We start from the raw sequence: 27,801 nt of genomic DNA on the forward strand, positions 1-27,801 counted from the left end.
TTGGGAGTGACAGATTGTTCACTTGCTCATTATCTTGATTTGACAAAACTGATCAAATTGTGAGAACGAGGAAGGGAGGGAGAGAGGGAAGGAAAAAAGAGAGGAAGGAAGCAGGGGAGGAAGGAAGCTCTGACCCAGATGCCTGGAGCTGAATGACACTTTAAGACCTGGCATCTCCTGAGCGCCAACCTCACTCACCGCCTGAGATTACCTGTGGGGAATGTGGATTTTCAACCACACCGGCAAGCAGCGCCCTTCCCTTTGGCAGAAGGCTGCTGCCAGTGGAGGCCGAGGGTGGAGAGGGTGGCTGACCCAGAGTAGGAATCATTAGCTGGATGTGAGTCCCTCAGGAGGAAGGACTAGGAGGAGGAGGGAATTGGAGAATTGAGGGCGACAGCCTGAGGGGTGTGACTTCTTGTGGGAGCTGATCCCACGTAGGAGGCCAGCAGGGCAGGCAGGAGGCTGTGGGGCCGGGCAGATCCCTTTCACCGCTCCCAGATGGCAGGCAGGGACTGACTGTGTCTCTGGGCACCAACTGCAATTTCCCAGGATGTGTCAGTAGCTCCTGCTCACATCTGGTGCTGGGAGAAAAATCAAGCCTCACCAAACCCAAGAGGTGAAACCTGCAGCAGGAAAGCCATGCACGTGCCAGCAAATTGGAAGAGGAAGCAGAAATAGTTGGCAGCCAGTATGAGACATTCTCTTCCTTATGAATTGTGTCTGTTCCTTCTTGGAAGGATTCCAGAGAGACTGGGAAAACCCGCCATCCTAATTTTTTGGTGGATGCCTGAAATACCACAGGAGAGTTTCATCCTGGGGTTTAAGCTGCCACTCATCTCTGTCATAATGTGCTCACCAGTGCTAAGGGCAGGAAGGTGGGGGCAGGTGAGAGGGCGCTGAGTTCCCAGAAGGTGAGAATAAGGGACTATTGAGAAATGGGGGAGACTAGAGATGCTGAACAACCCACTGCTTGCCCTGAGAGGAAGAAAAAGGAAAAGAAGATCTAAGAAGAGACAGGTGAGGCAAGTGTGGACGAAGCCAAGGAGGAGGGGTCCTCCAGGGCAAGGGACTGGTGTCTGCTTCAAGACAGAAGTCCCAAATTGGGGGACCCCCAAAACCCAAGTCACCAGCACATACCACCAAGGAATAGGAGTGGAGGAGGCTCCCCAGTGGTGGCAGAAAGGACCCCAAGTCCTCGCCAGTCCCTCCTATTTCCAAGGCTCTGTAGTTGAGGTGCCACCAACATCCCCCTCTGATACCCCCCAGGTCATCCACCTTTTGGACACTTGGGACTCAATTTTCACAGCTATCACCTGTGTAAATGTTGAGGCTGGGGGAGTTGTCAGAAACTAATCAGGATTAGGAGTCTGTCCTCTGACAGGTGAGAGGAGGTGACCCATCTCCAAGGTCAGTGGGGGCAGGGAGCTATATTGACCTTGGCTTAGACATAGTTCTTTAATGTTCTCAGTTAACAGCTACCCTTTATTTGAGCATTCTGTGGATTTGCTCCATTAATCCTCACAATAAAACTCTGACCTATGTTCCACAATTAGTCCCCTTTTACAGATGAAGAAACCGAGGCCACAGGAGAGTAATCACCTACTCAAGATCACAGTTATAGATGTCAGGAACCAGGATCCAAACTCTTTTTACAGATTAGGAAACCAAAACTCAGAGAGGAGAAGTGATTTTCCCAAGGTCCCACAGCTTGGAGGGTTGGGGACCCAAGCCTGGACTACCTGCCTCCAGAGCCCACATTCTCTTCATCTTTTCTTGTCCCCATTTATTGGGAGAAAGAGCCCAGGATAAACTAAAAGGATTGAATAAGGGGAGCCTGGGAAAGCAGGAAGTGATTTTGAAAAAAAGAAAAAAAAAGGTGAGCATATCCTAGGGGAAAAAATATCATTCAACCCCTTTACTTTACCTCCAAAGTATTTTTTCCATTACATGCACAAAAAGTTTGCCACAAATAGTCACTTATAACAGTGACCATTTGAAAACTCAAAGGAACAATCAAGCAGTTTTCCATATTACTCTGCGGTGGAATATTACACAATGGTAAAAAAAAATGACACAAAGACCATGCGACAACATGGAAAAAAGCTAATAATATAACATTAGGTAAATACACTTTGATCCAATAATTCCTTTTTTCTGGGAATATGTTCCAAGAGATTAATTCTAAATATGCAAATACTTTTTTGTTCTTGTAACAAAGATGTTTGCAGCGGCCTTCAGAGCTTTAGAGTATAATCCATTTCCCTGGAATCATTTCCCACCCCTGATAGTGCATAAAGGCCACGTAGGTGTGGGAACCTCATTTTCCAAACCAAACACAGGGCAAGGACTCATCTCTCTGATTTGTTGATTGATATGTCACTCAAACTTCTATACAAATAAAAAGTAATCACATCTAGTTCTATATTAACAACGTAGCTTCATGGAAGACAGTGAAATGATATGACACGGTAATTCTCCAGACAGATCTGAGCTATAGATTTCCTAAACGTAGTCTTAAAATTCATAAAAATATTTGCACAAATGCTCCAGACCCACCCCTCATCAGTTAACCCCAAAGTCTCTTTCTGCAGAGATCCTAATTTCTGGCCACTAGTGGTTGTCCTGGATAATGCTGACAGATCCCTGCACCATATTCCAGCTCTCCTGGGCGAAGGGCAATTCTCCAGTTCACATATTTAGGGTGAAGGCTCCTCTACTCAGCCCTTCCACTTTCTGTTCTTTCCCCACCCTCCAATCCTCCCCTTCCCCGCGGCCCCCACGCGGTACTTACTCAGCCGCCTCAAGTACATAACTGCATCTTCGTATCCTCGATAGTAGTAGTCATGCAGGATCTGGGGGGTGGGACAGGAAAATAACTAAGGCTGCAGTGATGGAGAGGGTCGTGGTTCTTCACCTGAGCAGCTACTTTCATTACCTTGAGCTTTATTCCATGCGTTTTTTGAAAGTTACCCATCCAGGTTCTCATCCCTCTCTATCTGGGGAGAAATTGCTGGTAATGCGTTCACAGTGATGTGTTAATGTGTGATACCATTGCCTGCTGCTCACCAGTCCCCCCTGGGGAGGGTGAGATATTTATGGTAGAACCAGAGAAGGCACCTTTGGGCCAAAAGAGCAGAATTTGGAGTCTGGGTTCCAATACTCATGAAGTCACCTTTTGGCTGTGTGGACACAACCTCCTGCCCACCCCACCCCACCCCACCCTCAGCCCCAATTTCTTCATCTTTCTAATGGGGATGATAATAATATCTACCACAAAGGATGGTAGGGTTACAGGAGATATTGCACCTAAAGCCTTTTCTGTAGAGGACCAGATGGTAAATATTTCAGGCTTTGCAGGCCACGTGTAGTTTCTGTTGCAAATTCTTTTTCTTTCTTTCTTTTTCACAACACTTTAAAAATACAAAGCCCATTCTTAGTTCACAGGCTAAACAAAAAATACGTCATAGGCTGGATTTGACCCACGGACTGTGGTTTGCTGACCCCAGTGGAAGCAATCATTCAGTTAATGTGCCTATCGGCTATTCTGAAATTATCTCACCTTATAGGGGAGAAAATTGAGACTGGAGAGCTGAGGGGACTTTCTCATGGTCACATAGCTATAGTGGCAAGGCCAGGACACAGGTCCAGGAAGAAGTTTGGGGATCACTTTAGGGGAACTTGAGTGGGCCTCACTGGCTCCCCCAGCCCAGCCCCAGGCCCTGCTGTCCCCTCCGGCCTCTCACCACCAGGTCCGGGGGGAACAGTGCATAGGTCATCCTGGCGATGTTCTCCAGGGAGAACTGGAAGGAGCAGTTGAATATGCGGAAGTCGTGGAAGATGGCTGGGCAGTCCCGGGGGCAGATGTCCTGCTGCCCGCTGAAGGTGGAGATGGTGATGGAGTCGGTCCAGAAGGAGCAGGGCTGCATGCCTGTGAAGCCCCCGTCGATGTACCTCTGGGGAGGGGGCAGAGTGAGAAGTGCTCATTGGTTCAGAAGTGCTCAGCCCCACTCAGGGAGCACGTCAAGGAAAGGGTCCCTGGGGCCCTTCAGGTCAAGCCTTGAGACCGAGGTGCGGGTGGAGGAGGTGTTCCCAAGGTCACTTGGGGAGTCCACGATGGGCTGTGGACCAGCACTCAGGCCTCTGGACTCCCAGCCCAGTGCTCCCTCCCTGCACTGCCTCCCCTCAGCCATCTTAACCATGCTGAGACTGGGGTCCCCTGGCCTCTGTGGGAAGGGGAACCAACAACCTGGATGAGACAGAAGATCACACTCCTCTGTCACAGTCACCCAGGCCACCTCCTGGAGCCACTTGGCTGCCGAGGGTGGGCTGGGGAACAGAGCCCATCGCTGTGGCCCACTGGAAAGGCAAACACACGGTGGCCTGAGCAGGCTCTGAAATACTAACACCCCCCACCCCGCCCCCAGACTGTTGCGGGTCCTAACTCCCTCCTTTTTCGTTGCCTTTGACACTCTCCAGGGCACCCCTGACCACAGCCTCACCATCAGCCACTGAGGGGCCTCCCTCAAGTCCCTTGTCCTCTAGGGGCTTCTGTTTCCTCACCTATGGATGAAGGACAGCAAGCACCCAGAGTCTCTCTGGGGTGCCTGAGAATTACATGGCCAAAATGCAATACAGGATCCATCTACTGCTTGAATTCTAATCTCTAGACACCATCCTCCATGTAAAATGAGAAGGGGAGGGGTTGGCCCATCTCTACTCAAGTGAGGTCCATTGACCAGCAACATCAGCACCACCTGAAGCCAATTAGAAAAGGAGCCCCTCAGGCCCTGCCCCAGGCCTTCTGGATCAGATCTGCATTTTTGTGAGACCCTGAGCGATTCATTTGTACATTCTAGTTTGGGACGACTGGCCTAGATGACCACAAAGGTCCCTTCTGACCCATCATTCAATGTCCAGGATCTGTATTTACTTTCCAAACTCTCTGTCACTTCTGGGGAAACCTGGCAAGCCTGTGGAGCCTTGACTTCCCAGGCTCAATAAATCCTTCATGGAGAATTTAATTCCAGGCTGGTCCATAAAGAACAGATGTGGGGATCAAATGAGTGGGAAGTGAAAAAGTTTTGAAATTGGATGATGAGGAGAGCTCTTGCAGGGTGTCTGTGTGTGAAGAGGGCCAACAGAGGCAGGGACCCCAGGAACGGAAGTGCCCTGCCTCCAGTTAGGAGAAATGGGGTGTACACGGAAGCCTGGAAAAATGAGATCAGTTGATTTGTTAGAAGGTGAACTGCAGGTGATTTTATTACACTTGAATTTTTTAATTATTATTGTTGAAGAATAAATAATTTGGGACTGCACAAAATTGTCTACAACAGCATCAGAGTGGAGGGTGATTGTTATTTGGGGGCCAAGGGATGTGGGTGGGAGGGGTAGGAAGACAGAACCAACTCCAGAAAACTGGCCAGGCCACAAAGCTGCGCTCACTCTGACGTCTGTATCTGAGGGTCCTCAAGTGGTCAAGGAGAGAACCAAACCCTCTCACGCCGTTTGAAGATGCACAGTATTCTGTTATGCCCAGGCACAGATCAGGAGCAGCTGAGAAGGGTGAGAAGCTCTGGTTCACTTTTCCAAAAAGAGCTGGAAAGGGCCAGTGGAGTTGTGGACTTGGAAACAGCAGAAGGGAGGGCTGGGGACCTGGGACTGTGTCAGAGGGGATGGGGGGTGTGGGTGGACAGGGCCATCCTGAAGGGTCACTGCCATCCCCTCCACGCCCCCCTGCCCGGCCACCTTCAGGGCCTGCCCGGGTATCTTAAATCACCATTGTCAACTTGGGCTTCTTTGAGGCCTTTCCTCGAGCTGAAATTCAATTCCACACAGATTGAGAAGAAAACCAGAAATCAAAGCAGGGAGGGGCTGCCTGTCCCTCTGCCTGGGACGAGAGTCACTGTGTCAGTGGGTCAGAGAGAAAATCGATCCAGCCAGGAGAGTTCATCTTAAATCTGTCTACTTTGAAATTCTCAGTGGAAAAACACTGGGAACTTTCTGACTCTTGGACCTCCCACTGCTTTCCGAGACCACCCCTCTGCTTTCCCTAGTGGGTTGGAGGGTCCCCGAGGGTCCCTGGGTCCAAGCTCTCCCTGCTCACCCCACTGGAGGACTCACCACGCCGCGGTAAGTCGGGGGGATGAGGCCGCAGTACACAGGAACGAAGCAGCTGCAGTACAGGGCCTGTGGGAGAGAATGAGGGGCTGACGTGCCAGAGGACTAGGGTGCGTGGGGACCTTGTCTGGGGGACGCTGGGGCACCGCCTGCCTGGCTTTCCTTAAACTCCAGGTGAAGTTACCGCCCAGAGAATCGGAGCCCCAAGTTCAATTCCTCACCAGGTTCTAACTAGCCATGTGCATCCTGGTTAACTACCTACTTGGTCATCTGGGCCTCATGTCCCAGCCGTAAAGGGAGAGGCTGGCCTCAGGGATCTCCAGAGTCCCTTCCAGCACCAAAATTCAACAGCCATTAATGTGTGTCTGTCCTGGGCAAGGCCCTGGAATCAAAGGAAGGTGAGTTGTCCATCCTTGGAAATGCTCAAAGAGGGCAAATAAACGAGAAGGTGACAGTATAGCGGGTGACAGGTGCTGCAATGGGGGGGAGTGTGGGCATTGTGGGCCCCCAGGGCAGGGTAGGGCAGGAGTGACTGCAGGGGGGTGGGAAGGAGGAAAAGGCATCCCAGGCAGAGGGTACAGCGGGCACAAAGGCCCAGAGGCCTGGATTGCGTGTGGTTTGATAGGGTTGGCGTGGACAGGAGTGGGAGGGGGTGGGAAAGGGCTGAGGAGAGAAAAGTGAAACAGTGAGAGATGCAGCTGGAACATGGAGGCTCAGACGTTAAGGAGATGGAGTGCCTATGGAGGATTTAAATCAAGGAGGAGATCATTGTCATGTTCATGTTCTAAGAATACTTCTTGTTCGGCCTCTGCCCATCTTCTTAGCTTGCCCACAAGAACGAGGCTCAGACTTAGCTGAGCACCCAAGGCCCTGTACAAACGTGACCCCACCATATCTGAAGCAAGTGAGGCAGGGCGGTGCAAGGGCAGAGTTGGATCCTTTCTTTATTTTAAATATTGATATTTTGTTCATTATGATATTTTTTGCATTAATTTGGATTTTTAAATCCTGCAACCCAGGCTGGGAGGCCTTAAAGGAGATAGGATCTCTGCTGGTCACAAGTGGGTCTGTGAGACGCTCCAGGATTAGCCCAGAAGGCAGAGACGAAAGGAGGGGCCACGGCCTGCAGAGTGGGGTGCTGAAAGCTGAGGACAGTGACCAAGTCTGATTTTTCTTGGAGTTTCCTGTGTCCATCTCACCCAACACTGTACCTGGCACAAAGAAGTGCCTGGGGGATAAAGGAAGGGAAGGGCTAGGGAAGCAGGAAATGGAAGGAAGGAAGTGAGGAAGAAAGATGGATCATCCTGGGGTTCCTTTAGGAGAGAGCAGGACCAGGCCTCCACCTTACCCTTCTTCCCCTGGGACCCCACCGTCCTGGCCCAGCCCTCGCCTCCCTGACCAGGCCCCGCCTCCCTGACCAGGCCCCGCCTCCCTGATCAGGCCCCGCCTCCCCAGCCCAGGCCACTTGCCTCGATGAGCTCTTCCTTGGATGTGTACTCTGAAACCACGACACTCTCTCCATCCGTGAGCCGGGTCAGGCTCACATGCAGCTTCCCTGTGGTGACTTTGTAGGAGTCCTCAGGCAGGACCTTGTACAGAAACTGCCTCATCATCTGCACCATCCTGCAGGATGGGGACAAGGGCCCCAGGAAGGATTTCTTCACCTCAGCCACACCCACATTGAGAACTCTGAGGTACTCATCTTTGGAGGAAGCAGAGAAAGGAAGGGGGGTGTCAGCATCACACAATGGACTGCAGCCAAGAGAGGTCTATGATGATTTTGCCATCTTATCCTGCATCCAACAAATGGAATCCCTAAATTCCTAAAGGTGGGAAGGTCTTGGAAATCGACTTGCTATTTTGCACATGAGGACACCAAGTCACCAAAGAATTAAGTCACTTTCTGCAGAACCCAAAGCTAGACCCAGGTGTCTTGACTCCCTGTCCAGGAGTTGCCACTTGACAGAGACGTTCACATTCAGGGATAAAGGAAAACTTTCCTACCCCCAAATAGCTTCCCTCAACTTTTTGTCACCATGCCTGAAGTTCCATCACCACAGACACATTCTTTTGCATCTTAGAGGTTTTTCGGCCTTTAAGAGGCTCCTGTTAAGACATTGATAGAAAAAGCAGGAACAACCCAAGTTTCCATCAACAAATGAATGGATACACGAAATGTGGTACATTTACACAATGGAATATTATTCGGCCATTAGAAAGAATGAAGTTATAAGACATGCTGCAACACAGGAGAACCTTGAAAACCTGCTCAGCAAAATAAGCAAGACACATAAGGACAAAAAGAAATGGTTAGAAATAGCAAATTCACAGAGATAGAAAGTAGATTCAAGGTTAGCAGGGGATGGGAGAAGGGAGATGGAGGGAGTGTCTGGAAAAAAATTACAGCAATAAAAATTTTAAAAGAGGAATACAAAATAAAACAAGCTGAAAATGATAAATGTACTATATAAGTGCAAATCTTGTGTAGTTAAAATTCACAGTGATAATGTTAAATATGCTACAAATATTGTTAAAATAATGCCAAACATGCTTCAGTAAATAGATATTGCATATCTAAAAAGACGTGCTGAGACAATTGAACTCCTTTACCAACTGACAGCCTGGACACTTGCTTAGCACCCACTAAGCCTCTGGGTGGGAGGGGACGCTAACCTGGAGGCAGGTGAATTGGATGGAGTAGGTGAACCTTGTCTTGAAACCATGGCAGCAAGCCCCCTGTGTGGCCTCTGGCATAGGCCTGACAGGGAGAAGGCCCTGCTTTCACCAAAGACCATGTGAAATACTGAGTGCAAACTATGCAGCAGGTGCCTCCAGGAGGGGATAACCTACCTCCTCCCACTTTGGAGAGGAGTGCAGGCAAGGACAGGTGAGGGCTGGCCTGTGCCAGGTGGGGCTCAGAGGGCAGATGTGCTGGTTGGGGGATGGCAGAGGAGAGTGAACCCCACTCCCCGAATCTCACCAGGGAAGCTGGGTTATAAGTTTAATACAAAGTGCTATCTTGTTTAATCTGCCCAACAGTATTATAGGGTAGGTATTTCTGTCTTCATTTTACTGATAAGGACACTGAGGTTTGGAGAGGTCAAATAACTGGCTCAGGGTCAACCAGTTATTAAGTGGACAAAGTGGGACTTTAACCTACAGCGTGTGACCCTAGAATCCAGGCTGGTTCCACTACACTAAGCCACAAGCTTCAAGAGCCTGCCTGGGTCACATGAAAGCCTGCTGGGTCCTGGTGCTCCCCACCTCAGGGCCTGCACCTGTGTCTTGCTGACTGCTGCTAATTTCTACCTTGTTTTGCCCTCCAGGAAAATCAGTAGTAGAAATAGCTCTGAAAACGGTTGCTAAATTTTTGAAAACAGATATTCCATTGTAAAACATCTTACAGAGTGCAATATAGCTGCTTGGAAAGTTGCGTGGTCATGAGCGCTCTACCCTGGAGGGAACCAAGAAGAGGCTGGACCAGTACCTCGGTCAGGAAACTTATGAAAGGGATTCCTGTCTGGTCGGTAAGGGCTAAAATTACTTCTAACTTTGAGAATCAGGGAAGTAATCATGATGGATGTTACTCTTCTGTGAGGTACAGGGAAGTTAAATGATTCACCCCAGGTCACGCAGAGCAATTTTGGGACAAACCAAAGCTAGGGATGTCTTCCAATCCTCTTGCATTTTACAGTTCACAGCTTATTCCACTGCAGTCCTGGAGGTGGGCAGGATAAGGAGCTTCCGCATCAAATTATAGACGTGGAAACCGAGGCAGGGGAAAGCTGCCTGAGGTCAGACAGCAGGGAGGGTTTTTTTCTGATCCAAGCCCCAACGGGTGTTGGGTTGGTCCCAGGGATGCAGTCGGAGAATGGGAGGCTGGGGCTGGGTTTCCTTGGTGATGGCTTTTCTTGACAACATGCAAAATCATATCTGTATGTATGTAGTAGTGACCCAGCTGAGCAATGGAACTTCTTAGTTGTCACCCCTCCCAGAGGAGGGTGCTCCTAGGAAGTGGGGAGCCCCTGCAGTTTCAGCTTTGCCCTGTGCAGACATGTATGAACAGCGTTTTCCCTCTAGTGAGAGTAGCGTCCAACCCACCAGCAGGTTATGAAGCACCACAACACCAAGGTATTGGGTCAGAGGTCTCACCTGCAGGACTGGTTGGGATGGGGAAACAAGGCGGGACATGCTGTTTTCAGAATTCTTAATAAGCTGCTTGAACTGGCCTCCCAAGGATCAATGATGTTTCCCACAATGCCTCAGAGCCAGGAGCACCTGATCCCCTTGCCAACTCCCAACAGGAGATACTCGCTGGGGCAGATGGAAGGAAATTTATTCTTACAGCACAAGCAGTACATGTTCAATGTGGAAAAAATAATCTCTAAAAATGCAAATAAGCAAAAGTAAAAAAAAAAATCTCTAAAAATGGAAAAAATAATCTCTAAAATTGCAAATAAGCAAAAGTAAAAAAAAAAAAAATAATTGGAATCCCTCCACCCAGAGTTTAGTATTTGGTCTATGTCCTCTTAGGCTATATATTTTATTTTTATTCTTACTTTTATGGGTCCTACTGCATATGCTATTTTGTAACTTGTTTTTTTCACCTAATATTTCGTGAATGTCTTTTCATACCAATAAACAGCCATTTATAACCTTATTTTAAAAGCTGCATGGAATGATATTACAAGGTCATACTGTTGACCTTGAGCAGGTCCCCAATTGGGGTTGGCTATTCAGTGTGCTTCCTTTTTTGTTTGCTTGCTTTTCTAAACAATGGTGCAATGAGCAATCATGTGCTAAATTCTTTGCCCATGTCCTTAATTATTTTCCGTAGGATAAATTCCTAAAAGTGGGAATGCGAGGTTAAAGACTCACATCTTTAAAGCCTTGTAGAGAGGCGGGGCAAGATGGCGGACTGGTGAGCTGTATGTTTTAGTTACTCCTCCAGGAAAGTAGGTAGAAAGCCAGGAACTGCGTGGACTAGACACCACAGAGCAATCTGACTTTGGGCATACTTCATACAACACTCATGAAAACGTGGAACTGCTGAGATCGGCGAAATCTGTAAGTTTTTGTGGCCAGGGGACCCACACCCCTCCCTGCCAGGCTCAGTCCCGTGGGAGGAGGGGCTGTCAGCTCCGGGAAGTAGAAGGGAGAACTGCAGTGGCAGCCCTTATCGGAAACTCATTCTACTGATCCAAACTCCAACCATAGATAGACTGAGACCAGACACCAGAGAATCTGAGAGCAGCCAGCCCAGCAGAGAGGAGACAGGCATAGAAAAAAACAACACGCAAAACTTCAAAATAAAAGCGGAGGATTTTTGGAGTTCTGGTGAACATAGAAAGGGGAAGGGCAGAGCTCAGGCCCTGAGGCTCATATGCAAATCCCGAAGAAAAGCTGATCTCTCTGCCCTGTGGACCTTTCCTTAATGGCCCTAATTGCTTTGTCTCTTAGCATTTCAATAACCCATTAGATCTCTGAGGAGAGCCCTTTTTTTTAATCCTTTTTTCTTTTTCTAAAACAATTACTCTAAGAAGCCCAATACAGAAAGCTTCAAAGACTTGCAATTTGGGCAGGTAAAGACAAGAGCAGAACTAAGAGAGCTCTGAGACAAAAGGCAATAATCCAGTGGCTGAGAAAATTCACTAAACACCACAACTTTCCAAGAAAAGGGGGGTGTCCGCTCACAGCCATCATCCTGGTGGACAGGAAACACTCCTGCCCATAGCCAGCCCCATAGCCCAGAGCTGCCCCAGACGACCCAGTGTGACGGAAGCGCTTCAAATAACAGGCACACACCACAAAACTGGGCATGGACATTAGCCTTCCCTGCAACCTCAGATGATTGTCCCAGAGTTGGGAAGATGGAGCAGTGTGAATTAACAAAGCCCCATTCAGCCATCATTTCAGCAGACTGGGAGCCTCCCTACACAGCCCAGCAGCCCAGAACTGCCCTGGGGGGACGGCACTCACCTGTGACATAGCACAGTCATCCCTCAACAGAGGACCCGGGGTGCACAGCCTGGAAGAGGGGCCCACTTGCAAGTCTCAGGAGCCATACGCCAATACCAAGCACTTGTGGGTCAGTGGCAGAGACAAACTGTGGCAGGACTCAACTGAAGGATTAGACTATTGCAGCAGCTTTAAAACTCTAGGATCACCAGGGAGATTTGATTGTTAGAGCCACCCCCCCTCCCTGACTGCCCAGAAACACGCCCCATATACAGGGCAGGCAACACCAACTACACACGCAAGCTTGGTACACCAATTGGGCCCCACAAGACTCACTCCCCCACTCACCAAAAAGGCTAAGCAGGAGAGAACTGGCTTGTGGAGAACAGGTGGCTCGTGGACGCCACCTGCTGGTTAGTTAGAGAAAGTGTACTCCACGAAGCTGTAGATCTGATAAATTAGAGATAAGGACTTCAATAGGTCTACAAACCCTAAAAGAACCCTATCAAGTTCAGCAAATGCCACGACGCCAAAAACAACAGAAAATTATAAAGCATATGAAAAAACCAGACGATATGGATAACCCAAGCCCAAGCACCCAAATCAAAAGACCAGAAGAGACACAGCACCTAGAGCAGCTACTCAAAGAACTAAAGATGAACAATGAGACCATAGTACGGGATACAAAGGATATCAAGAAGACCCTAGAAGAGCATAAAGAAGACATTGCAAGACTAAATAAAAAAATGGATGATCTTATGGAAATTAAAGAAACTGTTGACCAAATTAAAAAGATTCTGGACACTCATAGTACAAGACTAGAGGAAGTTGAACAACGAATCAGTGACCTGGAAGATGACAGAAGGGAAAATGAAAGCATAAAAGAAAGAATGGGGAAAAAAACTGAAAAAATCTAAACGGACCTCAGGGATATGATAGATAATATGAAACGTCCGAATATAAGACTCATTGGTGTCCCAGAAGGGGAAGAAAAGGGTAAAGGTCTAGGAAGAGTATTCAAAGAAATTGTTGGGGAAAACTTCCCAAATCTTCTAAACAACATAAATACACAAATCATAAATGCTCAGCAAACTCCAAATAGAATAAATCCAAATAAACCCACTCCGAGACATATTCTGATCACACTGTCAAACACAGAAGAGAAGGAGCAAGTTCTGAAAGCAGCAAGAGAAAAGCAATTCACCACATACAAAGGAAACAGCATAAGACTAAGTAGTGACTACTCAGCAGCCACCATGGAGGCAAGAAGGCAGTGGCACGATATATTTAAAATTCTGAGTGAGAAAAATTTCCAGCCAAGAATACTTTATCCAGCAAAGCTCTCCTTCAAATTTGAGGGAGAGCTTAAATTTTTCACAGACAAACAAATGCTGAGAGAATTTGCTAACAAGAGACCTGCCCTACTGGAGATACTCAAGGGAGCCCTACAGACAGAGAAACAAAGAAAGGACAGAGAGACTTGGAGAAAGGTTCAGTACTAAAGAGATTCGGTATGGGTACAATAAAGGATATTAATAATAGAGAGAGGGGAAAAATATGACAAACATAAACCAAAGGATAAGATGGCTGATTCAAGAAATGCCTTCACGGTTATAACGTTGAATGTAAATGGATTAAACTCCCCAATTAAAAGATATAGATTCGCAGAATGGATCAAAAAAAATGAACCATCAATATGTTACATACAAGAGACTCATCTTAGACACAGGGACACAAAGAAACTGAAAGTGAAAGGATGGAAAAAAATATTTCATGCAAGCTACAGGCAAAAGAAAGCAGGTGTAGCAATATTAATCTCAGATAAAATAGACTTTAAATGCAGGGATGTTTTGAGAGACAAAGAAGGCCACTACATACTAATAAAAGGGGCAATTCAACAAGAAGAAATAACAATCGTAAATGTCTATGCACCCAATCAAGGTGCCACAAAATACATGAGAGAAACACTGGCAAAACTAAAGGAAGCAATTGATGTTTCCACAATAATTGTGGGAGACTTCAACACATCACTCTCTCCTATAGATAGATCAACCAGACAGAAGACCAATAAGGAAATTGAAAACCTAAACAATCTGATAAATGAATTAGATTTAACAGACATCTACAGGACATTACATCCCAAATCACCAGGATACACATACTTTTCTAGTGCTCACGGAACTTTCTCCAGAATAGATCATATGCTGGGACATAAAACAAGCCTCAATAAATTTAAAAAGATTGAAATTATTCAAAGCACATTCTCTGACCACAATGGAATACAATTAGAAGTCAATAACCATCAGAGACTTAGAAAATTCACAAATACCTGGAGGTTAAACAACACACTCCTAAACAATCAGTGGGTTAAAGAAGAAATAGCAAGAGAAATTGCTAAATATATAGAGACGAATGAAAATGAGAACACAACATACCAAAACCTATGGGATGCAGCAAAAGCAGTGCTAAGGGGGAAATTTATAGCACTAAACGCATATATTAAAAAGGAAGAAAGAGCCAAAATCAAAGAACTAATGGATCAACTGAAGAAGCTAGAAAATGAACAGCAAACCAATCCTAAACCAAGTACAAGAAAAGAAATAACAAGGATTAAAGCAGAAATAAATGACATAGAGAACAAAAAAACAATAGAGAGGATAAATATCACCAAAAGTCGGTTCTTTGAGAAGATCAACAAGATTGACAAGCCCCTAGCTAGACTGACAAAATCAAAAAGAGAGAAGACCCATATAAACAAAATAATGAATGAAAAAGGTGACATAACTGCAGATCCTGAAGAAATTAAAAAAATTATAAGAGGATATTATGAACAACTGTATGGCAACAAACTGGATAATGTAGAAGAAATGGACAATTTCCTGGAAACATATGAACAACCTAGACTGACCAGAGAAGAAATAGAAGACCTCAACCAACCCATCACAAGCAAAGAGATCCAATCAGTCATCAAAATTCTTCCCACAAATAAATTCCCAGGGCCAGATGGCTTCACAGGGGAATTCTACCAAACTTTCCAGAAAGAACCGACACCAATCTTACTCAAACTCTTTCAAAACATTGAAGAAAATGGAACACTACCTAACTCATTTTATGAAGCTAACATCAATCTAATACCAAAACCAGGCAAAGATGCTACAAAAAAGGAAAACTACCGGCCAATCTCCCTAATGAATATAGATGCAAAAATCCTCAACAAAATACTTGCAAATCGAATCCAAAGACACATTAAAAAAATCATACACCATGACCAAGTGGGGTTCATTCCAGGCATGCAAGGATGGTTCAACATAAGAAAATCAATCAACGTATTACAACACATTAACAAGTCAAAAGGGAAAAATCAATTGATCATCTCAATAGATGCTGAAAAAGAATTTGACAAAATCCAACATCCCTTTTTGATAAAAACACTTCAAAAGGTAGGAATTGAAGGAAACTTCCTCAACATGATAAAGAGCATATATGAAAAACCCACAGCCAGCATAGTACTCAATGGTGAGAGACTGAAAGCCTTCCCTCTAAGATCAGGAACAAGACAAGGATGCCCGCTGTCACCACTGTTATTCAACATTGTGCTGGAAGTGCTAGCCAGGGCAATCCGGCAAGACAAAGAAATAAAAGGCATCCAAATTGGAAAAGAAGAAGTAAAACTGTCATTGTTTGCAGATGATATGATCTTATATGTAGAAAACCCTGAGAAATCGACGATACAGCTACTAGAGCTAATAAACAAATTTAGCAAAGTAGCGGGATACAAGGTTAATGCACATAAGTCAGTAATGTTTCTATATGCTAGAAATGAACAAACTGAAGAGACACTCAAGAAAAAGATACCATTTTCAATAGCAACTAAAAAAATCAAGTACCTAGGAATAAACTTAACCAAAGATGTAAAAGACCTATACAAAGAAAACTACATAACTCTACTAAAAGAAATAGAAGGGGACCTTAAAAGATGGAAAAATATTCCATGTTCATGGATAGGAAGGCTAAATGTCATTAAGATGTCAATTCTACCCAAACTCATCTACAGATTCAATGCAATCCCAATCAAAATTCCAACAACCTACTTTGAAGACTTGGAAAAGCTAGTTATCAAATTTATTTGGAAAGGGAAGATGCCTTGAATTACTAAAGACACTCTAAAAAAGAAAAACGAAGTGGGAGGACTTACACTCCCTGACTTTGAAGCTTATTATAAAGCCACAGTTGCCAAAACAGCATGGTACTGGCACAAAGATAGACATATAGATCAATGGAATCGAATTGAGAATTCAGAGACAGACCCTCAGATCTATGGCTGACTGATCTTTGATAAGACCCCCGAAGTCACTGAACTGAGCCATAATGGTCTTTTCAACCAATGGGGCTGGGAGAGTTGGATATCCATATCCAAAAGAATGAAAGAGGACCCCTACCTCACCCCCTACACAAAAATTAACTCAAAATGGACCAAAGATCTCAATATAAAAGAAAGTACCATAAAACTCTTAGAAGATAATGTAGGATAATATCTTCAAGACCTTGTATTAGGCGGCCACTTCCTAGACTTTACACCCAAAGCACAAGCAACAAAAGAGAAAATAGATAAATGGGAACTCCTCAAGCTTAGAAGTTTCTGCACCTCAAAGGAATTTCTCAAAAAGGTAAAGAGGCAGCCAACTCAATGGGAAAAAATTTTTGGAAACCATGTATCTGACAAAAGACTGATATCTTGCATATATAAAGAAATCCTACAACTCAATGACAATAGTACAGACAGCCCAATTATAAAATGGGCAAAAGATATGAAAAGACAGTTCTCTGAAGAGGAAATACAAATGGCCAAGAAACACATGAAAAAATGTTCAGCTTCACTAGCTATTAGAGAGACGCAAATTAAGACCACAATGAGATACCATCTAACACCGGTTAGAATGGCTGCCATTAAACAAACAGGAAACTACAAATGCTGGAGGGGATGTGGAGAAATTGGAACTCTTATTCATTGTTGGTGGGACAGTATAATGGTTCAGCCACTCTGGAAGTCAGTCTGGCAGTTCCTTAGAAAACTAGATATAGAGTTACCATTCGATCCAGCGATTGCACTTCTCGGTATATACCCGGAAGGTCAGAAAGCAGTGACACGAACAGATATCTGCACGCCAATGTTCATAGCAGCATTATTCACAATTCCCAAGAGATGGAAACAACCCAAATGTCCTTCAACAGATGAGTGGATAAATAAAATGTGGTATATACACACGATGGAATACTACGCGGCAGTAAGAAGGAACGATCTCGTGAAACATATGACAACATGGACGAACCTTGAAGACATAATGCTGAGCGAAATAAGCCAGGCACAAAAAGAGAAATATTATATGCTACCACTAATGTGAACTTTGAAAAATGTAAAACAAATGGTTTATAATGTAGAATGTAGGGGAACTAGCAATAGTGAGCAATTAAGGAAGGGGGAACAATAATCCAAGAAGAACAGATAAGCTATTTAACGTTCTGGGGATGCCCAGGAATGACTATGGTCTGTTAATTTCTGATGGATATAGTAGGAACAAGTTCACAGAAATGTTGCTATATTAGGTAACTTTCTTGGGGTAAAGTAGGAACATGTTGGAAGTTAAGCAGTTATCTTAGGTTAGTTGTCTTTTTCTTACTCCCTTGTTATGGTCTCTTTGAAATGTTCTTTTATTGTATGTTTGTTTTCTTTTTAACTTTTTTTTCATACAGTTGATTTAAAAAAGAAGGGAAAGTTAAAAAAAGAAAAAAGAAAAACAAGGAAAAAAAGATGTCGTGCCCCCTTGAGGAGCCTGTGGAGAATGCAGGGGTATTGGCCTACCCCACCTCGATGGTTGCTAACTTGTCCACAGACATAGGGGACTGGTGGTTTGATGGGTTGAGCCCTCTACCATAGGTTCTACCCTTGGGAAGACGGTTGCTGCAAAGGAGAGGCTAGGCCTCCCTATGGTTGTGCCTAAGAGCCTCCTCCCGAATGCCTAAGAGCCTCCTCCCGAATGCCTCTTTGTTGCTCAGATGTGGCCCTCTCTCTCTGGCTAAGCCAACTTGAAAGGTGAAATCACTGCCCTCCCCCCTACGTGGGATCAGACACCCAGGGGAGTGAATCTCCCTGGCAACATGGAATATGACTCCCGGGGAGGAATGTAGACCCGGCATCGTGGGACGGAGAACATCTTCTTGACCAAAAGGGGGATGTGAAAGGAAATGAAATAAGCTTCAGTGGCAGAGAGATTCCAAAAGGAGCCGAGAGGTCACTCTGGTGGGCACTCTTACGCACACTTTAGACAACCCTTTTTAGGTTCTAAAGAATTGGGGTAGCTGGTGGTGGATACCTGAAACTATCAAACTACAACCCAGAACCCATGAATCTCGAAGACAGTTGTATAAAAATGTAGCTTATGAGGGGTGACAATGGGATTGGGAAAGCCATAAGGACCACACTCCAGTTTGTCTAGTTTATGGATGGATGAGTAGAAAAATAGGGGAAGGAAACAAACAAACAGACAAAGGTACCCAGTGTTCTTTTTTACTTCAATTGCTCTTTTTCACTCTAATTATTATTCTTGTTATTTTTGTGTGTGTGCTAATGAAGGTGTCAGGGATTGATTCAGGTGATGAATGTACAACTATGTAATGGTACTGTGAACAATCGGAAGTACGAGTTGTTTTGTATGACTGCGTGGTATGTGAATATATCTCAATAAAATGAAGATTAAAAAAATAAATAAAATAAAATAAAATAAAAAAGCCTTGTAATGCTTATTTTAATTATGGTTTTTGTATATTATCCATCTACAGTCAATACTTAGCTATTCAGGGTGTGTGTGACAGGCACAATGGAGTGGCCAAGATAACAGAAATATTATTGACATTTCCAATGTACTTACACTTGAAAATGGTGGTATCTGGAAATCAGTAATGCTCAAGCCAGAATCATATAGCCAGAGAGGGAGGGGAAGGAGAATGTGTGATTCTTCCACTTGGTGCTCTGATTTAAAATTCCTTCCTGCTGCTTACTGGAGCACCAAAGGATGTCTTTATCTCTGCCTCTCCTTCTTTCTTTCTGGGTCTCTGTCTTCAGAGTCTCCGTATGTCTCTTTCTTTGTCTCCCCTTGCCCCTCTCTCTCTCCTCTCACTCCCTTTCTCTTGACTTAGCTGGGATAGAAGCAACAAAGCTTCTGGTTAAATAAGTCTCCATGGATAGAAAGTCAGCTGCTAAGCTCAGCAATTGCTGGATGCTGAGGGGAGGGATAAATTTAGCTTGTTTCTGCAAGCACCTCTGTATTTTCCAGCACTTTTGCCCATTCAAAGGCCTCCTTCCAGGCTGCAGGCTGCTAGGCTCTGGGTGATGTTGTCCCACACTGACCATAGTGAGGTGGGATGTAAAAGTGGGACCACAGGCCCAACATGCCTTGATCAGGAAACTGAAGGCTGGCTGCTCCCACCCCCAGCCCACATTGGCCACATCCCTTTCTGCCCTCACCCCCCATCTCCTTTTACGTCTTTGTAATATCTAAGTGCATGTCTGCTCCCCAGCCAACAAGATGCTCTGAGGGCAGGTCTTTGTGGCCCCATAAATCTCAATGGCCTTTTGCTGTGTTTTGCCCTTAGAAGGCCCTTCAGAAACCTTCACTATGGGCTGGGAAAGCCTCGAGGGCAGGAATGGGTCTCACTCACCTACCCCCACCAAGCCTCACATGGCACCTGATGGGTGTTCAGTGTTTGTTCAATGTATGAGCAAAGGAAAACAAAAATCTAAAAGGGAGGAAAAGCAAGTGATAGAGATGCTTATGGGGAAGAGCTGTTTGCCTCAGTCACCCAATAAAAGCTTGAAGGCAAGATCATCCCAGGTAGATAGGGAACAGAGTTAACTATGTTGATTAGTGTGACCAATTTGCCAGGTTTTATGAGTCTATTATGCAAAGAATTTCAGTAGAAAAATAAGTAAATAAGATCTGGGAACTGGGAGATTTTGAAGGGCACTTGGAAGCCATATGTCCAATTTCAGCCACTTAGAGGGCCTTTTACTCTTTTTTGTGACCAGATCCAGTTCTTGGAAAGAGTTCAGGCTTTGGAGTCGAGATTTGGTTCAAATCCCAGCTTTGCCACACACTGGCAAGTTAAATAATTTCTTTCAGCCTCAGTTTTGCCACCTGTAAAATGGTGTCTTAGTTTCCTGGTTGCTAAAACAAATACCATACAATGGGTTGCCTTAAACAATGGGAATTTACTGGCTCACAGTTTTGAGGCTAGGGAAAGTCCAAAATCAAGCAAAGCAATGCTTTCTCCTCAAAGACTGTGGCATCCTGGGGCTGGCTGCTGGAGATCCTTGGTCCTTGGCTTTTCTATCACATGGCAATGTTTAATTCTTTCTCCTCTGGGTCCGATTACTTCCACTTTCTTCCCATGGCTTTCTCTCTGTGGCCTTCTGTATAATCCTGGAATAGGATTAAGACCCACCCTGATTCAGTTGACCACACTTTAACTAAAAATAACATCTTCAAAAGGCCCTATTTATAATGGGTTCATACCCACAGAAATAGATTAAGATTAAGAACATATTTTTTGGAGGGTATATAACTCAATCTACCACAAATGGGGATAATAGTACCTTCCTTACTGGGTTGTTATGAGGAAGGTAGTTTTAAAAGTGCCTGCACATGGTAGGTGCTCAATATTGGTTATGCCAGAAATCCTCCCTCCGCGTGAGCAGGGCAAGGGTTCTTGATGTTTCTGGTTCTCAGCTTTCTCATCTGACTAGGAGGGCAATGACTCCTGATCCACATCCATACTGAAGTGTGGCCAGGCGCACATGTGGATGCAGAAGAGCTAAGTAAAAGCACGAGGAGATGGCCGGGTGTACCACCGTTTCAGCGTGTGGTGAGGCAGGGGGTGAGTGTGATGTAGGGTAGGCATTGTTGGCAGCAATGGTCCCCCTCCCACCAACTTAGGAGACCCTAAACGTTTTGTGAGTGGAAGGGGGATTAGAGAAATCACAGGAGGAGGAAAGGAATAGCAGGCATTAATAAACATGAATACATGCATGTATAATGAATAAATCAATGAACCCCAGAAGTTGGCGGAGGACACTGAGGCGCAGAGACAGAATTAGCTATTCGAGGTAACCCAGAGATTAAAAGTGGAGAGCTTCCCTTCCCCCTCCTCCCCAAGGTTTCTTGCTAAGTGGAAAATCCTAGAAAGATGGGTATTTGGCAGCTGACGATTTAAGCTGCTGGGGAACCCGTTCAGAGAATGCCCAAATTAGGTCTGCTGTGCAGAATAGATCTGCCGTGGAGGATCCTCGGTGGACTGGTAGCCTAGCAACAACCTCCGGCTCAACCAATCACTGCGAGGCGCCTCCCGCGGCCACAGCGTGCGCGGTGGGCACAGGGGAAGGCCGGCGGCGCTGCAGGACCTGGAGGGACGCTGGAGAGCAGCGCCTGCCATTTCCAGGAAAGCCCTGGCAATTCTCAGAATCCCTGGATGGAGCACCTGGAAATCTGCTGCTCCAACCTGGTCCCTAATTGTAGGCTGCAGTTTTCTGTGGGATTATCTTGACTGTCTGATTCCACTATAATAATCATCATTATTATTTTCCTAACAACATTTGTTTACTCAAACAGGCTTCACACTTAAAGTCTCAGTTTATCCTCACAGTGACAGCGAGCCCCTGGGGGCAGTGACTGGTTTATTCATCATTTTATTTCTATAGCCCCACCGTGCAGGGGCACTGCTTGTAAAACAATTTGGCTGAAAGCTGCAGTGTTGCCACTGAAAGGTCCAAAGAGACCATCTGGGGCAGTAGGTTTTCAGTCAGAGACCCCTTTGTTCCAAAGAATCTTAGGAAGAAACCTGAAAGCAGGGTTGTTCTGTTTGGAGCCAAGTGGGTTCCCAGACCTTGCCCTATTGGCCCCTTCACCCTAAGGAAGCTCCTGAAAGAACTGCCCTGAAAATCCTAAGATTCTAGGAGCCTAGGTCAAATATAGTAGTCCAGTCTAATTTTCTCATTTTACAGGTAAGAAAGGCAACCCAGGATAAAGTTTGACTTCAATGAATATTGGCTGTGTGAATGAATGAATGAGTGGTAGATAAATGAATGAAAGGAAGGCTATGTCCTATGTCATGAGTTCATATTAGCAGAAATAAGAGCTAGAATGTACTTGAAAGCTCACACTTTTCTTCTCTGTTCTGAATGCATGATACACTTTAGCCAAAAGCAAAACAACTCTGATCTATTCAGCAGCTTTCTTTTAAAAACAATATTTTTATGGATAATAACAATCCTCCACACAGATCTTTTTCTAATCCAAAGAGTTTGCTGAAGAATTGGTGTGAGGGGAGGAATGTAGACCCGGCATCGTGGGACGGAGAACATCTTCTTGACCAAAAGGGGGATGTGAAAGGAAATGAAATAAGCTTCAGTGGCAGAGAGATTCCAAAACGAGCCGAGAGATCACTCTGGTGGGCACTCTTACGCACACTTTAGACAACTCTTTTTAGGTTCTAAAGAATTGGGGTAGCTGGTGGTGGATACCTGAAACTATCAAACTACAACCCAGAACCCATGAATCTCGAAGACAGTTGTATAAAAATGTAGCTTATGAGGGGTGACAATGGGATTGGGAAAGCCATAAGGACCACACTCCACTTTGTCTAGTTTATGGATGGATGTGTAGAAAAGTAGGGGAAGGAAACAGACAAAGGTACCCAGTGTTCTTTTTTACTTCAATTGCTCTTTTTCACTCTAATTATTATTCTTGCTATTTTTGTGTGTGTGCTAATGAAGGTGTCAGGGATTGATTTAGGTGATGAATGTACAACTATGTAATGGTACTGTAAACAATCGAAAGTACGATTTGTTTTGTATGACTGCGTGGTATGTGAATATATCTCAATAAAATGATGACTAAAAAAAAAAAAAAAAAAAGAATTGGTGTGAAAAGTTCACATATCAGGTTGCCAAGGAAACAGAAGTACCTCCTGCTGGATCATCACCCCATTCCCAGCAAAAGGGCCTGTGGACCTTTTCCCTGCCCTTGGGCCCAGGGTTTCACCCTGACCCTGTGTGCTGCTCCCCCAGAATCCAGGCACAATCTCCCCAACTCTCCACTGAAGAGTCTTACAGTTCACCCTCCAGTGAAAGAGGGAGAGGGGGAGAGTGTCTAGAAAGTTCTGGAAAGCCAGCATTTTCAGGGCCATTGCCTCTGCTCTTTTCTTTGGGTCCCCAGAAATCCATTTGGTATCTTGCTCTACTCCCCTTCCAGCCTGTGGCCTGTCCTACCCTATAAATTCTCCCCTCACCACCTGAGTGGGAACACTGGGATGATGCAACAGCTGTGCACTAGTCACCCTCTAGTCTTAGAGGCTTTGGTTTCATTTGTGTATATGTATGCATGTGCACAGACATGTGGCCAGGGAACCTCCAGGTGAGCCCCTTGCTATACAGGGAAAAGGTCATCTCAGGGCATCTCCTCATTCAGGGGCAAATTAGGGCACATCTGCAGGGGATGTTCCATGCCTCCTTGCCAAAGGAGGTTTCCTCCCCTTTTTCAAAAACACTATAATTAAGATTCATTTCTGCTGACTGGAGTTATCCTCCACCCCGGATGTCTGAGGCTTCAGTTGGCTGGGTTGACATCTGCTACCTGCATCTCTCTCTGCATCTCTGCATCTACGAGACATGTGGGTTGAAGACCTGATGAAACCACAGTGTTCCAGTCCCGCTCCCTGCTCTTTACTGCTCTTAGCAGTTACCACTTTTTGTGCATTGCCTCGGTGCTGGGCATAGGGCTAACTCCGAGGCCACACTGTCTCCTCTGAGGAGGTTCTATGATTCTTCTTTTTTTACAGATGAGGAAACTGAAGCTCATCTAGTTTGTGGCTCACAAGTGTGTGACTCATGAGTGTGTGGTTTGCCCGAGGCCACACAGCAGAGCTGGGTCTCAAAGCCCTCAGGGCCCCTGAGCCAGTGTTCTTTACATCACAGGTCACCGTTTCACCTGAGGACACACCCTCCAACTCTAAGAGCCTTGTTTCCTGCTGGAAGCTATGATGGCAGGACCAGATGACTCTACAAAGGCTCTGAGGGACCTACCCTTTTAGAATTCTGTTCAATCCTATTTCCTAAGAACTCAGATGTCCTTGGGAGACAGAAAGACTCTCTTTAGAGCAACAGAATCCAAGCTAGCTCTTCAGACCTATGTTCCTCTCCCACCAGACACAAATTCCCTTCTTGGCCAGGCCAGTCTCTTCTCCTATCAGTAAATACTCCATGCACAATCCTGCCTTCCTATCCTGTCCTCCCACTCCTACCCCTTTTATTTCTTACCATCTAACCAGACAACCCTAAAGCCCAGTCTAAGATCCACCTCCTTCATAAAGCCTTCCCTGATCACCCCTATGGTCAGTTCTCCCTGCCTTGAACAACCTCCTCTGGGACTCACTGTGCATCACTTATCTCAGGTTGTCTTGGGTGGATTTCCCTGTCTCTCTGGCTAGCTGAATTCCCTGAGGACAGGGCCTGTATCGAGAACAACTTCTTCCCCCCCATTATTTACTAGCTCAGTATTGAGCACTTACAGGGATTCAAGAATGAACAAATTATTAAATGCTCCATGAGTGGGGACAATTTCAGTTTTGTTTCCCATTAATACAGTACCTGAACACTGTAGGAAAATAATAAATGTTTGTTTAATAAATTAATGATGAAGGAGTGAAAAATGAATGAGTGGATGAATGAATGAACTGTAGGAGGAGACTAAAGAGGGTCTTCTACCCTCCTGAGCTGGCAGGAATCTTTCCAACTGGTGTTCAGGAAGAAGAAATTCTTCATGGAGTCAGCCAGTCTTGAGGCTGTGATGGGGCAAACCACAGAGAAGTTTGCTCTATTGAATCTGGTCCTCACTCTTGCTTCCACATCAATGGGCACAAGTGGAGACTGAGATGGTGCCTTGGGAGGAGGCGATATCTCAGACAGACCTTAAATATTAGGCAGGGTGAGAAATGGAGAGGAGGGTAGGTCATTCTAGGTCATTCTCAGTAGGGGATGTAATGGATGTCATGGCACATTGTTAACTCCCCAGCAGGACTGAGGTCCTCATTCATTCCCCAGCTGCCAGGAGGGCAGCCTGCCCATGGTTCAGAGCAGAACCCCTCCCCAGGAACAGCCCTCAGCCAAGGTCAAGCCATCTCCTGGGTTGGCCTCCAGTGACTGGCCAGGTTCACTAGTGAAGACCCTGCTCTGTTGGCAGCACTGCAGGGCCAACCCAGCCCAGAGCTCCTCTGGGAGTGTGCTGAGGTCTCTGTTATGACTATATCACAGTTCAACTTCTCCCTTTGTCCACCCTGCTGTCCTCACTCCTCCCAGGTGCTACCTACACCCCCTCCCCTCTGCAAATCTCCGTCTGGGCTCTGTTTCCTGAGAAGCCCAACCTGGGTTAGGGGCTGAGTTCCCTCCTGCACCTGCAGAATTTCTTGGCACATTTTCACATCATCCTCGGCCAAGGGGAACTTGAAGTTCTGTTCTCCATCAGAAGCCATGCCCTCTTCTCAACATCACAACCTGGAGATTGGTCTTGCATTTGACAATTTCAGGGCCATCTACAGAAGCCATCTGAGCTGAGTCTATCAGCCCAGCTGCTTGCCCCTCCCCCAGCACCCTGGATCCTGTCATTTTTCTTTCTTGGTCACTATATTGAGGGCTTTTTTAATGCTTTGTTATGAGACATTTGTTTTGAGTGTTGGTCCAGGTTTCTCCACCCACCCCACACTGTGAAACTTCCAGCCCAGGAATGTCCTTCCCCGGCTTCTTTCCTCCAGATTTTGCCTGTGAACAGGTGGTCAACTGTCCAGGACTCTGCCCCTCGCATACAGTCACACAGTGAATAAATGCTTACAGAGCAGCTACCATGGGCCAGGGACTGTGCTTGGTACCAGGGATAAAGAAGATGATTAAATGAGATTCAGACCTTGCCCTCAAGGAACTTGCATCCTAATTCTAGTTGAGTGGAGACAGAACGTAAACAAACATATCCATAATCTGGGTGAGGTGGTAACGAGTTCAGTGGACAACAAAGCAGGGTAGGGACAGGCAGTAGTGGGGTTGCCAGTTTGTTAGGATGGTCAAGGAGGGCCTTTCTAAGAGGTGACATTTGAAGAGAGACTTGATGTGAGGGAGGGAGCCAGGGGGTTGTGGAGAAAGATGCTCAAGACAGAAGGGAGAACAAGGGAAGGGTCCCTCGGATCCATGAACTCTGGAGACAGCTGCTCTCAGACCCACCCCCAGTCCCAACCCAGGCTCCTCACCCAGTCCAGACCTCAAGCTCTGCCCAGGCCCCATCCTCAGGGAGGGGCATCAGACTATCAGATAGACACCCACACACTAAAATGGATGTGGCCAGCCTCTATGGAGGGAGGGTAACCTCTGTCAACAGACTGGACTGAACCTTGTGGTTATAGGGCCATAGCCTTTGTTCCAAGCAGGGAACAGAGTTTCTCCATTATTGTCCTCATCACAAGTTATGGTTATTGTGGTAGAGACTGATAGTTGTCCCCAGTATCCACTCTCCCCTTCTTCCTGAGTAATCAAACCCCCAATTTTCAACTGGCTGCCCAGAATAAAGACTATATTTACCAGCCTCCCTTGCAGCTAGGTGTGGCCATGTGAATAAATTCTGATCTACAGAATGTAGCTGAAGTGGTCTGTGTCACTTGCAAGTCCTGCCCTGAAGGGGAAGAGGTGTGCCATCCTCTTTTCTCTTTTCAACCATCAGGAATGCAGACATGGGGGAAGCCTTCCTAGACCATAGGACAAGGCAACACCTGTGAGCAACACAATGGAAGGAGACAGCGTCCTGGCACTGCAGAGTCACACACTACCCTTGGGGGCTGGAGTAGAAAAGGCAACATGAGCCAGAACACTCTGCTATCTCATTTCAGCCTCTGTTATCCCAATCAATGCAGCTGTAATTGCAATCCTTTAAGTTTGTATAACACTTTAGAGTATCCAAAGCACCTCCACAAGGACCACTGCTGATTCCTCCAGGGAGGCTGTGGGAGGATGAGGCAGACACGAGCCTCTCTCAGAGGGCAGAGATAAGCCAAGATTCAGGGAGGTGGGCTTGTCCAAAGTCACTCACTGCTGAGTGGATTCCTAAGAACAAAGGAGAGGGAGGAGGGGCACTGAGTATGGATTTGGGGTTCAGGCTAGCTTCCCCTCCTTTCTGGACACTACCCTGCAAGGTCATGGGAGGATGATGTGTATGGCGAGCTGGGCACATAATCAGACTGCAAGAAATTTTCGTAGCTTTTGTTCTCAGAATCTTGATAGCCTGATTCCAGTGCTTGCTCCTTCCCATGGGGATTCTGGTCTCTGAGGCAAGTGCTATCCTAGAACATGCTAAGGGAGCACCGAGGATTAAGTGTCTGATAGGAATTGGGACTCTCAGAGGAGGTGATGTTTGAGGTGGGCCTTGGAGGATGGGGAGCATTAAATTGGTAGAGGAGAAAGGGGATGGCATCCCTGGGAGAGGGAACAGTCCCAGCAAAGGAACAGAGATATGACAAAGGCTGAAATTACTATGGAAATGAAAAGAAGAGCGCTCAATCCCAGCCCTCGTCCTCAGCCCCACCCCTTCTTCTGGACCTTGTGCCTTCTAACATTTTATTTCATGATTTAGCTGTTTGGCA

At 45.9% G+C, this 27,801-nt stretch overlaps 1 protein-coding gene across 1 annotated transcript in view; it reads right to left on the bottom strand.

Moving 5' to 3' along the window:
* PNPLA1 (patatin like phospholipase domain containing 1) overlaps positions 1-27,801 on the bottom strand; it is a 56,637-nt gene that overhangs the window by 21,483 nt on the left and 7,353 nt on the right. The window contains exons 2-5 of the mRNA XM_037844153.1: positions 7,587-7,819; positions 6,121-6,186; positions 3,744-3,953; positions 2,792-2,852 (exon numbers count right to left, since the gene is read on the bottom strand). Of these exons, the coding sequence (XP_037700081.1) occupies positions 2,792-2,852; positions 3,744-3,953; positions 6,121-6,186; positions 7,587-7,819 (570 nt within the window). The remainder of the gene's footprint in view (positions 1-2,791; positions 2,853-3,743; positions 3,954-6,120; positions 6,187-7,586; positions 7,820-27,801) is intronic.

Source organism: Choloepus didactylus, chromosome 7 (genome assembly GCF_015220235.1).
Source record: "Choloepus didactylus isolate mChoDid1 chromosome 7, mChoDid1.pri, whole genome shotgun sequence".
Classification (NCBI taxonomy): domain Eukaryota; kingdom Metazoa; phylum Chordata; class Mammalia; order Pilosa; family Megalonychidae; genus Choloepus; species Choloepus didactylus.